Raw genomic sequence first — 20,951 nt, 5'->3', positions numbered from 1 at the left:
AATCCTTGAAGTACTTCTAGTCTTTTTTTTTTCTCACCTCCAAATGTTATCAGTGTATCATGCCCAATTTGTCAAGAAAGACGGGTATAAGTTTATTAAAAAAAATCAAACAAAAAAGATTAGATTGAAACAAACACATACTAAATTAAATAATAATTAATATAAATAAATACTTGAAAAAAATTTCATAAATAGAGAAAATGTCAAACTATTTACAGAAATAGCAAAAAAAACACCGAGAGACACTGATAAACTTCTACTCTATCACATAGTATCAATCATAAACTTCTATCAATTTCTATCACTAATTGATAAACTTCTATCAACTTCTAGTAAAGAAAATTAAATTATTATTTTGTGTAAATAATTTCACTTATTTTTCTATTTTTAAAAATCCTCCTAAATAGTATATAGAAAAAAACATCATTAACACTGTAACATATATTTAACTCTAGTTTACTTGATGAGAAACTATATATATATATATATATATATATACATAGACGATTATTTGAGGGGAGTGGATACATACCCCTCTGCGGCTCTGCCCCTGGCCCCCAATTCATCCGTTATACGATAATTAGTTATTAGATGTATCTATTTATAAGCTACACATGAACAAGAAATGGTATACTTTTTTTTCCTTTTCATTTTGTTTTATAGAATAAACTTGTAATTTTGAAGATTTAAAAATAACAAGAAAACCACTTCGCAATAATCCCTTTGATTAAGATGGTGGCTGAAATTAATCTGCTAGCTTTAGTCATGAAAAGGTTTCATCTAAATATATAAAATTTTAACTATGAAGCATTCAAGTAAAGTACAAATCAAGAAATACACGACAAAATATTCTGTCAGTTGATGAATTTACGATTTTGTCATTGAAATCAGTCATCAAGACGTTACATCAACTAAAGTAAAAAGAATAAAAGTGAAAACTAAAATCTACGGGAGGGAGGGGAAGAGGGAGAAGCTCATGTTTCTCTATGTGTCAAACAGCAAATACTCTAAGACCTTTAAAACACATCTTCACAGCAACCTCTAGATGTTTTGAAAGGAATAAATACCACACAGGAAAGGGAAGGAGCATTCTCTACAATGCACACTGATGGTGAATGGATTACTGAGGCGTCTGAGAATGAGGCGGGGGGCCTGGTGGTTGCGGTGGCGGCATCCCAGGTTGACCACCAAACTGCGGAACAGAAAGCAAAACATTCAAGAAATCTGGTGGCTTAATAAGCAAAGTTCTAAGAACGTCAACAAAACAAAAGAACATTGATGCTTATGAACACCCATTTAAGCATTGAAATATTTGTGCACTATCAAACTTGATACGGTTCAGCTACTTGGTAGGAAGGCCAGTGATATCAATAGATCTTATGCAGCCAATACACAATGGGTTATTAGGAAATGAGAACAAAACTCATCTGCCCACTATCTCTATATATTTTACCCTTTCAATGAATCCTATTCTCCATAGTTGAAACTCATGTTCACTACTAGCTTTGATTACAATGGTAGAATAGGATTGTCCCATTTGAACCCCCGCTTCAGGGTGAAGCAGATAAATACAGCCTAGATTGGTTGTAGTACCATAGACAAGAATGCAAATATGATTTAACAGCCTCAAGGGGTTAATGTTTAATCATATTTGCAATTCAGTTTCTCTATAATGGAAAACTGAGAGTCAGAAGATGATGCTAGAGAAAACGACAACTGTTATAATCTTACCTGGTACGGATTGAACCCTGGCGTCATTGGCATTTGCCCAGCCTGTGCCCGATTGAATCCACCACCCTGTGGATACATTGGTGCTCCAGACGCATTTGATGGGCCCTGCATATTTGGTAAATTATTCTGAAAACCTTGGACAGAAGGTGGAGCACCACTGGTAGGCATAGGTCCAGAGTGCATTGGATTCATGCCCATATAATGGTTTTGCTGCATGGGAGGAACCATCTGACCCATAGATCCTTGCATCCCCTATAAGCATATGGTAAAATTCATCAGGCATTCAAAAGAACGGGGGAGTAGGATTGGCGAAGATATTATTTATAATTTTAAGATGAACAGAAAAAAAGTCATCAAATAAAATAATTAAACTGATCTCATTTGATTTAGAAACTCCCATAATAAGAAAACAATAAATTAAATAAATAGATAAAGTAGCAAACGGTCATACCATTGGACCAGGCATAGGCATGGGCACCGAGGCAGGTCCTGGTGAAGGCAATGATCCAGGTTGTGAAGGCATATTCAGTGTGGGCATTTGGGGTGGTCGAGGTAAATTTGGGTGTGGGAGCAAAGGGAAATGCGATGGAGGCTGTAACTGAGGCAAATTTTGAGGTTGCATGGGCACTGGGGCCATTTGCTGGGTCTGGTGGTGTTGTGATTGCTGCTGCTGCTGTTGCTGCTGTTGTTGCATGAACTGCTGAGGATTCTGTTGAAAAGAATGCTGCTGATTGGCAGCAAGAAGAGAAGGGTGGGGACCAGGTGGGAGGGGAGGAGCCCCTACTGGCATTGAAATTTGATGTGGCTGCTTATGTTCTCCCATTGCTGCAGTATCAGATAAGGGCATTGCAACTCCAATGCCAGGAATGGTTCCCTCATTTCGGGCTAGCCCAGGTGGAAATGGTCCGGGAGTAGTGGGTCCATCAGGTACCACAAAGTTACCAGGCATACGAGCAGAACCAGCAGGATTTTGCTCATTGTAACCTAAGAAAAATACATACCAAGTCAAAACAGATGACATTTCCAAGTGCAATCAATTCTCTCTCATTCTATGACAATCGTGCAAATGCTAGATTACTTAGGCACCATACACAGAATGTACTAATCAACAATTACACCATGCTGTTTCACGAGCAGCACTTACCTGTGCTAAACTTATCACGAGCAGTGTCTCCTGGCCTATTTCTACACCAAAATTTGGTTGTGTGATCATTGCTACCACTGCAAAAGGAAACATAATTTATCAGAACCTACGTGCTTCAAAATAATCATGCTATTAGTATACAGAAACAAATGAAGGATCATATATCAAAAAACCTAACAAGCAAAAACACACATATAGATACCTCGCGACTTAAGAGTAGCTGACAAGGTATTGATCGACATACCTAAGAACAGAATAATGTACCAAGGAAAAGACAAACACATTTGAAAGACATTCTGATATAATGAACTTACTGTTTACCTTTTTTTTTTCCTTCCGTGTGAGAGGAAACAACTTTTCATTGATAAAATGAAAAGAGCCTATTGCTCAAAATACAAATGGAGTACCAGAAAACATAGGAAGTAAAATCCCAAGTGAACCAATCACGAGAACAAAGGATAGCCAAAAGCAAAATCTCAAACAACCAGCAAAATTGACTACAAAAATACACAAAACTTAGAGGACACTAAGGAAATGTTGAGATCCTTGCAGCTTCGAAGTGAACAAGCCAAAGGAGGGAATCAACATAGAAACCCCTTTGAAATAAATGAAACGTTTGAAGAAATCTCCAAAGACCCAAATCGGATGAAAAATAGATAACAAAATCTTTAAACCCTTGATGAAGCTTCGATTCCAAGCCTTCCAAACCAAGATCACCATCCTTCTGACAAGTGGAGACCAAAATCACAATATCACCAACCACACTCCTGTGAACGTCAAATAGCTTTGAAGAGAAAACCAACCAGAACCTCTTTCCTTGATTATTGAATAAAGACAACTACAAGATGCTGAGCTTGAACAGTCCGAGTTGATCAATAATCATGCCTCTAGTAATCCAGGTGATGAAGTTCATCACTTTTCAAAGCAGAACAGTCAACAATGCTGCTGAACATTATGAGCGGCTATACTGATCTTCAAACTACAATACTCAATTAAGGATGAGAATTTACTGTTTACTTGGCTTTATTTTCTATTCATCATTGTAACAGTCGCTATCCATGTTTGTATTTTGATGCTTTCTACTCATCGGCTATTTGAAAAGGCCACAAGCCAACCAGTTGTCAGGTTTTGAGTATCATAAGATTCAAAAAACCATCCAAGACTTATTCCATCATCCTGGGAGAGCCCATTATCCTCTACAAAAAATCATTGTGGCTTCTGCCCATCCCACATTTGGGAGATCATGTCGTTATCTAGTGAATCACTCTTTCCCCTATCTTTCCTCACTGTGGAAGACTAAAATTCCCAAGAAGATCAAATTTTTGTATGTCATGTCTTTCACAGAAGAGTTAATACCCTAAATAGAGTTATGAGGAATTCGTCCTACTTGATAGGCTGATGGTGTTGCATCCCCTCTAGAGGTGTAGCTGAAGATCTTGCTCATCTCCTCGAGAGTTGTGATCAACTGATTACACTTGCTCAGTTTGGAGTTATTTTTTCAGACATTCAACTTTAGCATGCTCAGCCTAGAGAATGTGGAGAACCTTCGTCATCTGCCCTTTTGTGATACAGGTCATTTTTATGGCTTGTCAAGTTTTATAGAAATAAAACATTCCATGCTTACCCAGGCTTCCTTGTGCTCTCCCTTCCCTGGTTTGTGTTGTACAACCTCTGAACACTAAAATATAGTTCTATTTCTATAAAGGAATTGTGGAATGTTTACACAAGTTTCTGGGATTTCTATAAATAGAGCTTGTGTAAACATTCCATGCTTCCTTTATAGAAACAGAACTATATTTTAGTGTTGAGAGGTTGCACAATACAGACCGTGGAAGAGAGAGCGCAAGGAAGCCTGACCATAATCCGACATAATGGCAAAGGCTAGCTTGATTTTTTTTTTTTTTAAATAAAATACCAAACTTTTGTTGAGAAAAAATGACATTAAATTTTTTATAAGAAACTAGAAAAAACTATTCTATGCAAAAAAAAGTTAATTGACATTGGAAAAAGTCCCGTATTTGGGGGGGAAATTAATTATTAAAGCTCACCTTTCAGAGTGAGTTACATTGTACGGTTGTGTGAGAATTTGAAATGAATAACAAATTACTAGATTTGCAAGATAACAAAACAATCCTATTCTATACAACAGAGCAAAAGAAAGGATAGAAACCTCTTTTTGTATTCACAATAATAGGATGGGAACCTTTTAAAACAAACATTCCAGCAAAATTAACAAAAGTAGAGAGGCACAGATACAGAGCACAAAATACAAAATTATCCATACCTGCAAAGAAGATAACCAATAGGATGCCAAGCAAGGTCCCACACACTATTGTCATGTGCATTGGTAATTTCAATCTGAGGAGTTTCATGTCTGCGGATAAGAGAATTATCTAATGAAATGAGATTGGTGACCTTTAAATCATTGTAGTCAAAAATTGAATTGAAACACCAATCAATATTAAATCACAAGAAAAGTAACAATATAGAAAAACGGAAATCCTAACATTATCTCAGGAATTGATCCAACAATGTGACTATCTTCAAGATGCATGTTCAAAAGAAATTATGAAGCTGTATCATCAATAAACATAACATGAGAAAGATGAATTATTTTGCTACCCACGTGAAATTTGAAAACCCTCAGCACTACTCTTATCACATTCCTGCAAGCACAGCTAAGAACATCAACAACCACAAAGAAGGAATGATGAAAAGGGCACCCTTCCTAACAACTCTTACAACTCTTTGTACCATAATAGACTTTATTCAAAAACTCATCCCTCTTCCTTCCAAAGCCAAAACAAAACTATTCCCAGCCGTAAAAAACATAGATTATATACAATACAAGAAATCGAATATTCAACTAAAGCACAAACATACCCAACAAGCCAATGAAAGATAGAGCCATCAAAACTCCCACTAACAAAATACTCTTCGTGGAAAGGGTGCCAGGCCAATGCTGCAGAACAAATCACCTTAATATTAGTATTTACCTTATAGATAAAATAAAAGGGGAAAAAAACTTAATATTAGCACTGACCTTAAAAGTAAAATAAACGGAAATATTTATTTTTATCCTTATATTAGCTGAGTATGTTAAATTTAAGCTTAAACTTCAGTTTTACCAAATTGGATGCTAAACTTCACAAGTGGTGAGATTAATAGCCTTCATATTTTTTCAACTAATCTGTGGCAAAATGTGTAGACATTCTTCAAGGTGCTTTTGTGACTGGAATTGAATAATTTCTGGCTAGATACTGGATGCTGAATTTCAGTTAATTTATTGGTGGGCCATGAATGGTTTTCTAACTTAGATCGAAGGATTCAATTTGAAAAGAGTAAAATTCTAAAATTAAAATTGACCGATTCTATGGTTGTCAATCATAATTAATGTTAGGCCCCGTGGTAACCTACCGCGGTAAAATCTTGGCTATAAGGGGTTTGAGGCAAGGCAGCCTCCTCTCCTCTTTTTCTCTTTACACTTTTGGGAGATGCTTTTAGTGGACTTATTCACTTCTGGAATGGAGACAAATTTAGAGAGGTTGGAATGTGGTAATTTCTCACTTAGAGTATGTAATGCCCCAAGTTTTAGGAAGGGGACATGAATGAACCGAGATCACATCCAAATGAGAGGGATCCTAAGGATATAAAAGCATGGTTAAGAAAGACTCAAGAAAAATTGAAAGCTACTATCTATACCAACAAGGTGCACCTTCCTTTTTGGCGGCTCAATCATAGGAACTCCAAAGTTAAACGTGCTTAGCTCGGAGCAATCCTATGTTCAATGACCTCCCTGGAATTTTCCTAGGAAGCAATGAGTGAGAATAGAGCATGCTGAAAGGACACATGTTGGTTTATGGGAATAGTCGTCTTAGAAGCAGCTAGAGACAAGCAAGAATGACGTTGTCACGTAGCAGGAGAGGCAGGGGAATGTCGGGGCATCAGGTGCCGAATTTGGATTCCAAATCCTAGGCTTGGGGCGTTACAAAATATGCCACAAAATCATTGTCTGTCCCGAGGGAGGACGCATTTGAAGAATTGGTGGAAGGTGGTTTCTAATTTCTAACTTGCTCAAGTCTCAAGAGGTGTTAAAACACACTGATTGGGATTAATATGGTTGATAAGGAGGTGTTGTGCAGGCTGTTGGCCTTAGTTGCATAGTTGACCTCCCCTTTTGGTCTATTTCATTTAGGGAGCCTATGAGTACAATGATGGAGAGAATGAGAACAAAGACCTATTTCGAGATGATGAGTTTAATTTTTAGGACTTTTAGACTTTTGTTTAGGATTGTTATATTATTTCATGTTTTTTTTAGTATCAACTCTATGTTGAAAAACTAATATTTGAACACTTTTTTATCTTTTCTATATATATATATATATATATATATTTCTTTCCTCTTCCTAATATATACGGCAGGTTTCTTATTAAACAAAATAATAATAGTAATAGTAACATAACAAAAATGTGAGTTTCCAAACTCATGAATTCTAGCCTTGGATATTCTACTTGATGTGTCACAAATGATAATAAGGAAAACCTTGAATGAAAGATCACCCCCCCCCCCCCCCCCCCCCCCCCAAAAAAAAAAAAAAAAAATCTTAAACCAATCAACACAAATAACTTAACAAAAATATTCAGACCAAGAGTGGAACAAAACATTCTCATTGTAACAGCATGTTAATTAATTAATTAAATGAACAAAAGTACATAAATGAAGGGCCGGAGTAGCCAAGTGAAACAAAAGAAAGAAAAGGTCCCACTTGAAACAACATTAAACGTGGATGGTCGATTTAAGAACTGTCCCCATCAAATAGAACAAAAATTTTACAAATTGTTATCACTTACCAGTCACATCCTTTCTATGTCCACGAAAGGACTCAAGTTCTTTCATGGCCCTGATGTCATAAAGCTGCAAAAGAAAAAATAATTAAGACTACATAAAAGAGAGCGTAGGGAAATGTTAATATCAATAAATTAGAGAAGTTAATTACCTTGATGATTTGATCCTTTGATGCAGTCAGCACCCAGTTACCATTTTGATTCCATTTGACACATAGTACTGTATTTTTATGACCATGACTAAAGACACAATCATCATTCCTCACAAATTAGTCCAGCATTAATATTTTTTTTTTTTTTTATAACTAGAATTATATTAGAATCAATTATTTTACTCACAATGAACAAAGCTCTTTGCCAGTTTTTGCATCCCAAAGTTTTACGAGGTTGTCTTTTCCACCTGATAAATTTTCAACCAGAGGAATAAAATATTTTCAAGATCACTCATGGAAAGATCTGGAAAAAGTTTCCTAGAACAAGGCAGAAACCTGAAACTAGTAGAGACTTTGTGGGGTGCCAATCAACACTTTTCACATCCCACCCATGGCCTGCCTGAGTTCAAAACAGAGAGTCTGGGTTACTTCAAAGATTCTTAACAAGCAAATCCAAAATACATGCATCTTGAAGACAAACCACCAAAAGCAAACACTTAAAAAGATCTAATTTGACAGACATGCAGAGTTATCCAATCACACCTGCAAATGACTTTACATTAACCCAATTAAGAGGATTATGTGGATGCATTTGATTCGTGGTTTCTTATAGAATTCATGAAAGGAGCATAACAGTCATCTTGTTAAAGATAAGGGAAACACTGTTGATAACTTTTCTGAACATATTATCTATATAGCTATGATATGGTGCAAATGCACATCTTTCTAAGTTCATGCAATCTATCTTCTCTTTTGAGACCAACTGGAGAAATCTTTTCTAACTCCTTTGGATTGGGTTTTGGCCTCTTATGATAAATTTCATACATCGATGAAATTGTTTCTTATCAAAAGAAGAAGACAAAAAAAAAGTCTTTTCATCGACCCAATAACATGAAGAAAATTTGAACAAGTGTATCTTCATATAAACTATCAAAAAATGTCTAAATACACCTAGTCAATCATTGCTACAAAACATGATCTGCTAGCTACAGAAGTAGACATTATGCTGCTATCCATTAAAATATCTATTGATTTAAAAAAATGCAAAGCACATTACCAGACAAAGAGCGCTCTTCTTGGCACCGAGCAAAGTCCCAAACTTTAACAGTAGTGTCATCAGAGCAGGAACAGAATTTCAAATCCGTCCTACAGAAGCTGTTCAAAAAAAGCTCTTTGTAATCAACCAAAGAAATACAAGAATGTCAGCCTCCTAAAATGTGCATTTGTGTCAAATATATATTCTATACGGAGATCGAGAAATGGTAGGAGCTCTAGATTAGAGATGATAAGGGAAGAGAAGGTTCCCTAATGGCTGGCAGAATCAAATTGAACAATTGGAACTTGACTACAGTTCAGGTGTGGTCTATTTTTGGCTCCCACCATGCTAAAATGCAATAGAAACCCCATCCTTCTCTTTCCATTTTCCACCCACTGGTCCCACCTTCATGTCACCTTTAGCTTCTGTGTAGCTTTGTTGCGGAAGGAGTTTCAGAATTTTCCTTTGCTTTCTATAGTACAAGATTGTTTATTTGTCTGTAAGTTGCAATTTTCACCCCTATAACATGTCCTATTTTTCTTAGTAGACATTGTTATTCAAGAAGATTTATCTATCAAAAGAGTATTATGCGAGAGGAATATATTTAAGAAAAAGGCTATTAATTACTACCTCAAGTCCCGAACTGATTCTTTATGAGCTGATTTATTCGCCTTCACATTATTCATGTTATTTTGCCAATACCTACGGAAAAAAATGTTAAACATGAAAATGACCATTTGCTCGACAAATCTATTCTACAGCAAACAAGGAAGTGGTCATGAAATTGTGAGAAAGACCATATAATACATCCAACTTATCGGGAGAAAATTACTTTATTGATCCCCCATCATCACCAGAGACCATCCAGTTGTCGTTGTGGCTCCATACCATAGACCGAATTGCTTGATCATGAGCCTGCCAATGAAGATGTTCCAGAAGTCCTTTATCATTCATTTTTATGCAATTTCATTAATTAATTATGGGATCCATATACCTGAAGAATCATTTCAAAATTGAACGACTGTCCATTCCAAAGGGTAAATTCACCACTTTGTGAGCCTGTAATAAGACGTCTCCCTGTAGGAGTCCACTTTGGAAGAAGAGAAAACAACACGGGAATATTAAACACTAGTGAGATGGAGGAAAGTCCCAGAATGCCAAAAAGCACCATCTTTCTCATGAAATGATGAAGGAAGATATTCTAACGAACCTTTGATGTAATGTAACTGCTACTCTATTCAATTTTCAGAACTATACATTTTGTAAAGCAAAGCCTATAATATAAGTTGCGGATTAACAAAGGACTTATGAGTCTATGACTTCCTGCTAGTGCTAAACTAATATGGATAATAACTGGAATAGTAAAAAAAATCACCTATCCATAACCTCCTACACATATGGTACTTAAATGAATAGGTTTAGTGATTTTTCTAACAAGGTTAAGTCTCGTGCCTTCTCCCCTCACAAGTTTTGTCGAGGAAACGAAATTATATTGTTTCTTACCCCCACTAAGAAAAATTCAACTTACCAGCACCCTATTAATTGAGCAACGATTTTTGTTGATTGATGTATGGACAAACTTTGCGGCAAAGCTTGTAGATGGATTATCTGAATAGGCAGCTGGTGGCAACATCTGCATCAAGGATTCAAGTAAGATAAAGGCTATTAAAAGCAAAGTTATTTCTCTCAGAAAATAAATGTATAGTAAAACAATTACACTAGTGCCTATAGTACAGGTTTAAGAAACAAGAGAGCAAAAATGATATCAACAATGATTTAATTCAGAAATTCTTTTTTCAACAAACTAAGAATATCACTGACATCGATAGCTGCTGCTGGAGTTGATTGCAACACAGTCCTATCCTTCGAATCTCGTTGCCACATACGAAGCTGCAGATCAATTAATAGATTATAAACTACATAACCAAAATAGAAATCAGGAAAAAAAATTAATTAAAACAAAAGCACAGTAACATAATATTAAAAGGCATGCCTATCACCACCCCACAAAATCACAAAGGGAGAAGTGAAACAAGAAAAAAAATAATAATTTTTTAAGAAATATATTGATTATATTATCATACTATAACAAATTAAACTTTTGATACTACATTACGGTCTCACAAAAGCCAACTGTATGAGTCTAGTTCATATTTTCAATTTAACTACAGAAAAAAGATTTTATGGTGCAACAAACAATTTTAAAAATAATTGATGTGGTTGTTTCATTTTCTTTGACAATCATAACAAAATCAAGGCAACATTGCTAAGAAGGGTGATGGACAAGAGAGAGGTGATATACTCTCCCATGAATGAAACTTACGTTCCTCTCATCCTTAAAAAATAAAAGGGGATAAGATTAAGGATTTTAGACCCATCAGCTTGGTCATGAGTCTTTATAAAATCATAGCCAAGACATTGGCTGACCGTGTGAGAAAGGTCCTTCCTAGCACGATCTCAGGGTCCTAAGGGCCTTTCATTATATGTAAGCAGATCTTTGACCGAGTCCTTATTGCCAATGAGAGCATTGAAGAATGAGGATTATAGGAAAGGAGATCAGGAAGGTATCATCTTTAGGACCAACTTTGAGAAAGCTTTCAATCATATGAGGATTTGTCTTTTCTGGATAAGATTCTCTAGAAGAAGGGTTTTGAGTTTAAATGGGGGGTTTGGATGTAAAGTTGCATAGGGAACGTGAATTTTTCCATTCTCATTAATTACCAAGTGTTACGATTCTTGCTTTTAGAGGCCTTAAGTGGGGTGACTCTCTCACCCCTTTTCTCTTCATTTTAGTGGTTGATATTCTTAGCAGACCGGTCTCTACTAGTGTGGAAAAGGGTTGTATGGAGGGTTCCTTGTGGGAAAGAAGAGATTTCACCTTCTGCACCTTCAATTGGCGGAAGGTCCTTTTCTTTTGTTTCAAGGAGGTTACATCCTTTGTTAATCTGAATAGCTATCCTTTGTTAATCTGAATAGCTTACTTTTCTTCTTCAAACCTATGCCAAGTAATAAGATTAATAGAGGAAAGATCTCAATCACTAGAATTGATTGTTGGCAGTGAGATGAGTGTTTTTCCTTTATGATGTAGTAAGAATAGAGTAAATTGGGGTATCTTGGTCAAATCCTTGCTTAAATAGGATTAGGATTAGTCTTGTTTCCTTTTAAAAAAAAGGATTAGGATTACTGGATTAGTTTAGTTTGTTAACCATAATTAGGATTAGATTCTAAATTAGCATTAAGATTAGTTTGTTTTTTCAATTCTCTAAATATAGATTTGTCTTCTTGTATTCATAACTTTTGATTTGTAATTAACATTTGATGGACTCTTTTGAAACAAGAACATTTAATTGATTTTTGGGGAGATTTCCCCTTTTAGTCACTTAGACTACATCAATTTGGTATCAGAGTTCCCCAAAGGCACGTGTCGTTGGCTAAGCCCTCGTGACGGATGAGTTGCGGGGGCCGCCTTGTAACGTAATTCCCACCGAGCGATGGGTAAAATCCTTTGCAGACGACTTAAATACGCGACAGGATATTATAAGTGGCAGATTGGCCTTGCTGCCACGATCCACTGAGATTCAGCCCTTCGTCGCTTCGATTCGTAAAAATCAAAAGAAACAAAAAAAATGGTATCAGAGCAATCGTCTAGGCCAATGTTAACTATCACCGACGAGAAACCAATAAACTGTATGGGCCAACGCTAGTTGCTGCCAATGGATGATCAAAAAATACTTGATATCGATCACAAGAAGGAGTTACTTGAGTTGTGCTCGTTGTTCAACACAACCAACCCAAATTTATTCACAAAAGGGTACCTTTCAGGGTATTCACTTCTCAAGAAATAAGGAAAAAACTTCTAGAAAGGAATTTAAAAGCACAAGAAGGGAGTTCAAAGCCTTCACCCTACTTTCGAATTTGGATCACAGCCAATGGGGCCGAATATTCAAGAACACACCTAAATCACTACATCAATCGTGAAGCCCCCAAGGAAATCAAGAAAGAGGTGGTTGAAATCAACTTTAGGTTGCTATGGCTACAAATTTGGTTCGATTTAATTGGGAAGTTCCATACAAAAGAGGATTCACCCAAGTGAAGTCCACATGCAATTATTTCAAAATCCCAAGCATAACAAAGGAAGGCTAGAGAATTCAATCATGCAAAGAAAAAACAAATGAAGATGAGAAACAAACAAAAAAGAATTCACCCAAAACCGTGAAATCGTGCAAGCGAAACCTAAAGAACCTTGATCAAAGCTATGGTGCAAAGAACAAAAAATGAAAATTGATGAAGATGAAGACAGGAAGTTGTAGATCCTGTGCGTGGACAGACACAAGAAAGAAAGAAGATAAGGCAATGTTGTTTAAAACCCAAAGCATAGAAGACGACAAGACACGGCTGGCGGAATCTCGATCGACGGTGCGGCTAGGAGGGCTCCAATCGATGGCTGGACCTCGTGCGACGCGGCTAGGCTGGTCCCAATCAGCTGTTGTGACTGCACTGGGTTGAGGATGGATCGAAGATATCGGTCAACGACAACCTGAATGGCAGCGGTATTTGTCGCTTTTGTCGTAGTTCCATCACCTGCTAGGGTTGATGATTGAATTTCTTCTATCGCAGCTAGGGTTTCATCACCTTACTCTGATACCATATTGAAAATAGGGAAGAACAGACGAAGACAAGGTTTACATGGAAAACCCTAGGCTAGGGAGAAAAAACCACGATAGAAAAACTCTTATTAATTTGTTACATCTACAAAGCACCACGGACTCAGAAATAAAACTCTAAAATAGCAGATAATAGTAAAAAGACTAAAACGCTCTTAGGGCAAATACACCATATTTCAACAATGTCTTGTGGAATTCTTTTCAAACTATCAAAAGAAGCAGCTTGATTACTTCATAACTCGAGGATGATTTTTTTTAAATGAAGGGGGAAAGTCGTATATTGTCAGATGACAAATAGTTTAAAGAGCTCAGGTTTCGATATTACCATCAAAACGAGAAGTTGTTGGGCAAGTGATTGCTTTGTGGTGCTACTTACAGAAGTCTAAGACTTAGCGGCATAGAGTCATTGTGAGCAAATATAGTCCCCACTTTTTTAATGGGTTTCTGAAAATAGGTTCGTGAGATCTTCTAAAAGTCACTAGAAATACATATTCTGTTTTTCCTTCTTTTTCATATTTGTTAAATGTTTTTTTATAGAAACAACTACTTTCATTGAGAAAAATGAAAGAATCCATGTAGAAAGACATGACCTCTTACCCCTTTATCAAAGGGATGTTCCCTTATTTATCACCTAGGTCAACCCATGAAAGTAGTTGTTTCTATAAAAATAATAATAATAATAAATAAATAAATTTTAAAAATTTTAAAAAAAAATTTTAAATAACTCTTTCTTTCATTTGGGGCTCGAATGTTGCTCCCTTTGTGGTGGTGTGTCAGAGGACCTTGACCATGTTCTTTGGAGTTTCTAGTTTGCTCAATCAACTTGCTCCAAATTCCTGAATAATTTTGCAAGTCTCTTTTGGAATGAAACATGGATTTCAGGGCTATGATGGAGGAAATTTTGTTAAATTCCCCTTTAGAGGGAAGGGCAAAATCTTTTTGCAGGCTTTTTCTTTTCACCATTATTTGGGCCTTGGGGATTTGGCTTGAGAGGAATTATGGCCTTTTTAGAGGGGTTTCTTTCTTTTTTATTGACAAAAAAATACCTTCATTGAGAAAAATATGAAAGAATACAAGGGAATCCCACAAACGAAAGGGACTCTACTATACAAGTGGTGTCTATCGAATAATTACAAAAGGACTTTGAAATCGAAGGCTAAAGGAAAACGTAGAATCTAACAAGGGACCAAAAAGGGACAATACTTTTTAAAGGAGTTAAAGTGATCTGAATTTCCATTGACAAAAAAAAAAGTTCCAATGAACTATACTTGCCACCCTTTAGCCTTAATAAAATAGTGCCGGCAAAACACCCCCCGCCCCACCAAAAAGAAAAAAAAAAAGATGCATTGACCATCTTTTGAATCAAACCTCAGTTGTTAAAGGCAAGAAATCGACTTAAACAGTGAATAAGAGCCATGTCAAAAGACAAGATATGTCAAGTCCATACACAAGCAGTACCTGCATGTATCGCACGACTGTACTAGTATAATCTACTGCCCTCCTTTGAGTGAGCTTTCTCATTCTTTTGGCCGCAAAACTATCCCCATGGGCTGCAACAAATATATCTTTGACTTGTTAGAAAGTGTCAAAGAAATTTCCAAGAAAAAGTAATAAAAGTCAGTGGCCCCAAGCATATTCTAGAGGTGTTTGCCTGCCACATCAAACATGTATGCATGGGATGTTGGGACATGTGGGACCAATGTTTTAAGAAGCAAGGCGAGGGCACCTTGGATCTTCCATCTTTAAGGCCCAGTGAGACATCCACCTCACACCAGTAGGCCTTTCATAAAGAAACTAAGAAATATTCTTAAGAAAATGCTCATTTCTCTCTGCAATCTCTTGCAATACTCTAATTTCTTAACTTTATCGGTATCTTATTATACATACTAACATATTTTGCATAAAAAATTTATTTATGTTTTCAATCATGCCCTCACAACAAAAGGCCCTTTCTGTTTTTTTGCTTTGCACTTAAGCCCTTCAAAAACAGATGTGCTTTAATTCGCCTCACACAGTCACACTTCAAAGAACAATATATAGGACATATTAAAGTATCGAATGCTTCAAATGCTAGATTTGTGATCTAGAGAAGTGTTAAATCCATCATTTGAAGGTCTTAAATTGTCATGAAATCAAAAAAGAAGCTATACTGGAGAAGACAAGTTGGTGAGATGTCAACAAAATAACATCCAAATCATATTAACGAGAGGGAATGGCTTTAAATACTAGCTAACACAAGCTGAAATTTAAACAAGGCTTCCCCAAGAGAGTTGCCACATGGTAACTAAAGAACTAAAACTAACTAAACAGAAACAGGGGACAGAAAACAGGGGAATAAATTTTTCAAACACCAGTTAACAAACTAACCCCAAACTAGATCATATATAGTCAAAGGATATTTTCCTTTCGTAATTAACTATATTCAAAAGAGATTTCGAGATAACCAACCAGAGTATAATTCAACTAGTTAAGACATATACCTTCGACCTTAAGAGGTCGGAGGTTTGAATCCTCCCATCCCTAAATGTTGTTGAAGTCAAAAGAGGTTCCCATTACAACATTGTGAAATAAGAGAGAAACTAACACACCAATCAAAGAACTTTAGTATAAACCAAGCACACAGTTTATCTATCATGACTCATGAGTACTACGACAAACTTCTAAAATTTCCACTTGTTTGGCTACACATCCATCATATTATTTACACAAAGCGCTAATTCTCACTCACGCACACTTCCTGTTAATATTGATAACCAAAAGTGTCTCATTACCCTTGCCAAGGAACCATCTTATCCTCAAGGTAAAATTGCACAACAATGGTGAAAGTCCCCCATGTAGAAGCAATGGCATCTCTCCGAGTCTCCAGCATATAACAGCTTCACCATATCTAGACAGTCAGGCAAGGAGCACAATCCAATAACTGCAATTGGTTGTTATATGCTGAAAAGGAGCACAATCCCATAGCATTCTTGAAAAAAAAGATTCATAACTTCCTTTGACCTCACAAAAGGTATTGATTCATGTAGGATAAAAGAACATTTCCATTCATAAGGAAGATGACGACCCTGGGAGAAATCTTAGAGAGAAAAAATGATACATCTATTCTGGAGGGTCTATCACCACTTGGACTTTTCTTTTAAATGAGGAAATCACTTCATGCAAGAAAAGGAATCATAAAAACTGTCATGAAAGACAAGTTACTTAAAGAAGAAAACAAAAGCCAAACCATACAAAAATCAGGTAAAAGGAAGTGTTTCATGGCCTTTTCAATGCTCTTCAAACCAAAACTGACAAACAAAAAAGAGAAAGGTAATAGATAGGAATTCCACTCAACACCGATCTGATCAGCGTAAGTCTAATAGCTTAGAGAAAAGAAATTTCTTTCACAAGGCACTCTTCGTAATCTACTCAGTGGGGACATCCCAAAAAGAGAGAGTTCTCAGATTTCCTCCAAAAGGAAGGCCAAGGTAGGAAGAAGAAGAAGAGCCAATCTCACAACCAACCAAAGCAGCCCATCTTTTGAGTTTCTCCCTATCACAGTTTATAATCAAGATCTGATACTTACTCCTGTTGATTTTAAGCTCTGACATTGCCACAAAGAACCCCATAATATGATTTAGGATTAGGAAAGAGTCCTCTATGCCAGAGCAAAAGAACACTGTATCATCTACAAACTGAAAATGAGAAAAGTAACGCCTTCAAACCAACCTTAAAAGGCTCAAGAATGCTACCTTCCACCCCTTTGTAGATGATATGGCTTAAAACATCCACAACCAAAAGGAACAATAAAGGAGATAAAGGGTCCCCTGTCCCAAACCTCTTGAAGCCTTTATTGATCCGTATGGAGTACCATCGACAAGGATCGAGTAATTCACATTCCTGACAAAAACCCAAATCTACATTCTCCATTTCTACTTGAAACCTTCCTTTTCCATTACCCTGTCCACAAAGTCCCAATAAACATGGTCATAAGCGTTCTCAAAGTTGATTTTAAAATGATTCCCTCCTTTTTGGCTCTATAATTCCGCAATGGCCTCTTAGCAATGAGGGCCTGATCAAGAATCTGTATCCTTGTTCTTTTTTTTTTTTTTTTGATAAAAAAACAACAATGTATATTCATTAAAAAGGGGGGGGGGGGGGGGTGTGTGTGAGAAGAGCCCCCCCCAAGCCACTAATAAAGAAGAGTCTTCCAATTGTTAAAAAATCATCAAAAGGCTATAATTATAAAATAAAAATTAAAAAATGGTGTAATTTGTATACCACCAAGAGACTGTATGGTGAAACAACCCAAAATGAATCAAAAGAAGCATACTTATCTTAAAAAATTCTACTATTTTTTTTCTTTCCAAAGACTCCACAAGAGAGACCGCATAACACATCTCCATAAAACTCTCTTTACCACTAAAGGAAAAACTATCAAGCCCATCAAGCATTCAGTCATCTCCAAAGAATCTGTCTCCCCACTATAAAAGCTCCTTGCACCACAGAGATGGTTGAAGGGAGCATTTTCCCTAAATGATTTGCAAGGACCTTAGCTAGGATCTTATAAACACTATTGATGAGACTAATAGGTCTGAAATCCTTAACCCTATTGGAATTCTCCTTCTTAGAAATGAGGCAAACAAAGGTTTTCGATAAAGAACAATTCCATATACATCTCTCAAAAATTCCTTAAAAACACTTTCCAACTTAACCTTAAGAAGATTCCAATTATCTTGGATGAAAACCATGGAAAAGCCATCCAGGCTCGGGGACTTGCACCTGTCACTCCCAAAAATTGCTTTTCTAATTTCCTCCAACGTAAACGGGGCCACCAACTCCTCTCCATCCCTTGTCGAAATGGGACAATAACCAATACCTTGAATAAACGATTTTGGCAGGACGTCAGGGTTATAAAGATTTGAAAACACCAAAAAACCTCCTCCTCAACCCAGTGTTTTAAAAAGCCCTCTCAGACACGCGCCTAGGTCCAAGGCACAAATCTGGCACCTCGTGAAGCCCCAAGGATCAAAGCCCTGCACCTTGGGGCTTTTCAATTATTTTTAAAAAATAGTAATAATAAAGGATTTTCCTTCTTTATTAACTAAAAGGATCAAATTTATCAAACCTAAATGCAAAATTTCTTGTGTTTTGGGTCCCTTTTTTTCCATATTTCCACTTCAATTATATTCTCTTTTTAATGTAATATTTTTATACATAGTGCGCCTCACAAAAAAAAAACTCGCACTTTTTTGTGCGCCTTGGGCATTTAAAAGCACTGCCTCAACCTCCTTGTCACTGCTCGTATGCTCCCCATTACCCATGATCAAAGGACCTTTGCAATTCTTATTTCTCTTACCACAGGCCATCCTATGGGGAAAAAAAAAAAGGCAGTGTTACAATCCCATCCTTGGCCCATTCCATTTCACTTAAGACTTTTGGCTCTAGCTAATATTCTCTTTTTTTATCACTACAGCAAACTCCCCTTTTGAGCTTCCCTCTCCCATTTGAAGGCAGAATCCAGAAGATCCTCTTTTGGGCTCACTTTAAGGACTGCTAGGATACAAATCAAACGTGGATAAGCTCTCGCAAGGCTCCCTCTATCACTAAGAAATTTTCACCATATTCACCCTATATCCATCAACATCTACCAACGCAAACAACTAGGTTCCCTAACCTAAATTGTTGAAGTGCTAGGGAGGACAAATACCCAAAGGTCCCAAACACCAGCAAGACTCCTCTCTTCTCACTTTAAGGGGGAAAAAAATACCACTCACGGAAATTATACTCTAGAACTTAATGGGGAAGTTAAAGACTACAAAGAAGCGAAAATTTGAGAGAGTATGTTAGATCAAGGCCTACCCACCTCCATCAAAAAGTGCTTGATAAAAAATTATATATATATATATAATAAAAAAAAATTCAAAAGCTCAACTCTTAGTTACTTTTCTCTTATATAATATATATATTATATATATATATATATGTTAAAGAGAGGGAGGAAAGAAAACATGTTTCAAATAAGAGAAGAACCTAGAAAACAACAAGAAGAACTATCAGCATGCACTAAATTGAGCCTGGAAGAACCATCTCATTGTCCTCAAACTATTGACTTTCTCAAAGGCTTTTGTCTGCAGTAGAACCCCTTATCTAAATAATTCAAGATTGAACGCACCTGCTCCCTCCTGGGAAAATGACTGATGTTACAGAGAAAGGACCAACAATCAATTTTACGCTTTCAGTGCAAACTACACATCTAAGGCCCCATTGACAAAGTTAACAACACGCCCAGAAATCCCAGCAACCAACCCAATGTCCAAAACGATTTGAGTCGCAGAACAAACTCCCAATGTCATAGACTAGATAACAGAAGAGAGAGTTTTACCTTCGGAAGGAGGAGGAGCAGGGCCAGAGGGGTGGCGAGGATGATGGTGCTGTTGAAACTCGGGAGCGAGTGTAGTTGAAGAAGCAGATGGCTGCCTCATCATGGGCGGTGGCCCTGGCAGGGGCGGGCCTCTTGGGAAATCCCCACCAAGAGGATGCTGATTGGGCGGCTGCTGATGCTGCTGAAACTGTTGGGGATCGCCGTACATTCTGGAGATGCTGAAACTAATGTAATTGAAGCTAACGAGTGAAAGGAAAATCTTATGTGTAGAAGAAGAGATGAGAATGAGAAGAAATGTAGAGAAGAGAAGAGGGTTGATTAAGAGTTAAGACCCTTAAACCCTAAAACATTTTATCTCTCGGTTGCTTCATCTGATGAGCGATTTCAGCTGGTGTCTCGAGGTTTTGAGCTTTCGGAGTGCAGAAGGCTGGGCCGGTGCAGATCGAAGGGCTGGCAAACAAATAGCAATTTTTATGGTTTACTTTGAAAAAATAACAAAAAGTTTTCTAAATATTATAAATAGCAAAACAAATTTTTTAAATAAAAACACAATTAGCAAGTATTCAAATTAATCTTCCACACTAAAATTGATAAAAATTAACATCACAAATTAAAACAAATTCATGCATTGTATTTAAGTATTTTAGTATGTCTTTAACCTTGTTGGACAATAGCTACCATCCTCGCCAAACTTCAAATCAGTTTTTAAAACAATGAATATTTTAATTGAAGTCAATCATATCACAAAAACTTAAAACTTCAACAAAAATCAAACATCCCTCGATACTCATCTAAACACTGTTGGTCGATTCGTTCAATGGCCACATGCAACAATAGTAAAAATGATGAAGAATGAATGAGAGAGAGGAAGATCTATGGCACTTATCGGCAATAACTTCTGCAACGACGGTAGTTTGAGAACTCAGGCGACAGTCTCAGCACGAATGGCATCGTGCATTAGACTGTTGTGATTGTCTTGGAGAATAAGGTTGAGTGGAAGGGTTCTATAAAGGGA

The 20,951-nt window shown here is 36.7% G+C and overlaps 1 protein-coding gene across 1 annotated transcript; it reads right to left on the bottom strand.

Annotated features, from left to right (window-relative positions):
- Positions 1-794: 794 nt before the first annotated feature.
- Positions 795-20,144, bottom strand: LOC120067185 (flowering time control protein FY). The gene is made up of 18 exons (XM_039018661.1): positions 19,937-20,144; positions 15,031-15,122; positions 10,730-10,798; positions 10,437-10,541; positions 9,903-9,998; positions 9,741-9,823; positions 9,539-9,610; positions 8,930-9,027; positions 8,209-8,268; positions 8,060-8,120; positions 7,873-7,960; positions 7,727-7,790; positions 5,759-5,837; positions 5,160-5,249; positions 2,876-2,952; positions 2,183-2,715; positions 1,732-1,983; positions 795-1,192 (listed from the first exon to the last, which is right to left on the bottom strand). Exons 1-18 carry the CDS (start codon positions 20,142-20,144, stop codon positions 1,121-1,123), a joined length of 2,199 nt encoding a protein of 732 aa, XP_038874589.1. The 3' UTR covers positions 795-1,120.
- Between the last annotated feature and the right edge of the window lie 807 nt (positions 20,145-20,951).

The sequence above is a fragment of the Benincasa hispida genome, chromosome 12 (assembly GCF_009727055.1).
Source record: "Benincasa hispida cultivar B227 chromosome 12, ASM972705v1, whole genome shotgun sequence".
NCBI lineage: Eukaryota > Viridiplantae > Streptophyta > Magnoliopsida > Cucurbitales > Cucurbitaceae > Benincasa > Benincasa hispida.
The sequence above is the reverse complement of the archived record's forward strand: the minus strand, read 5'-3'. Positions and strand labels throughout refer to the sequence as shown.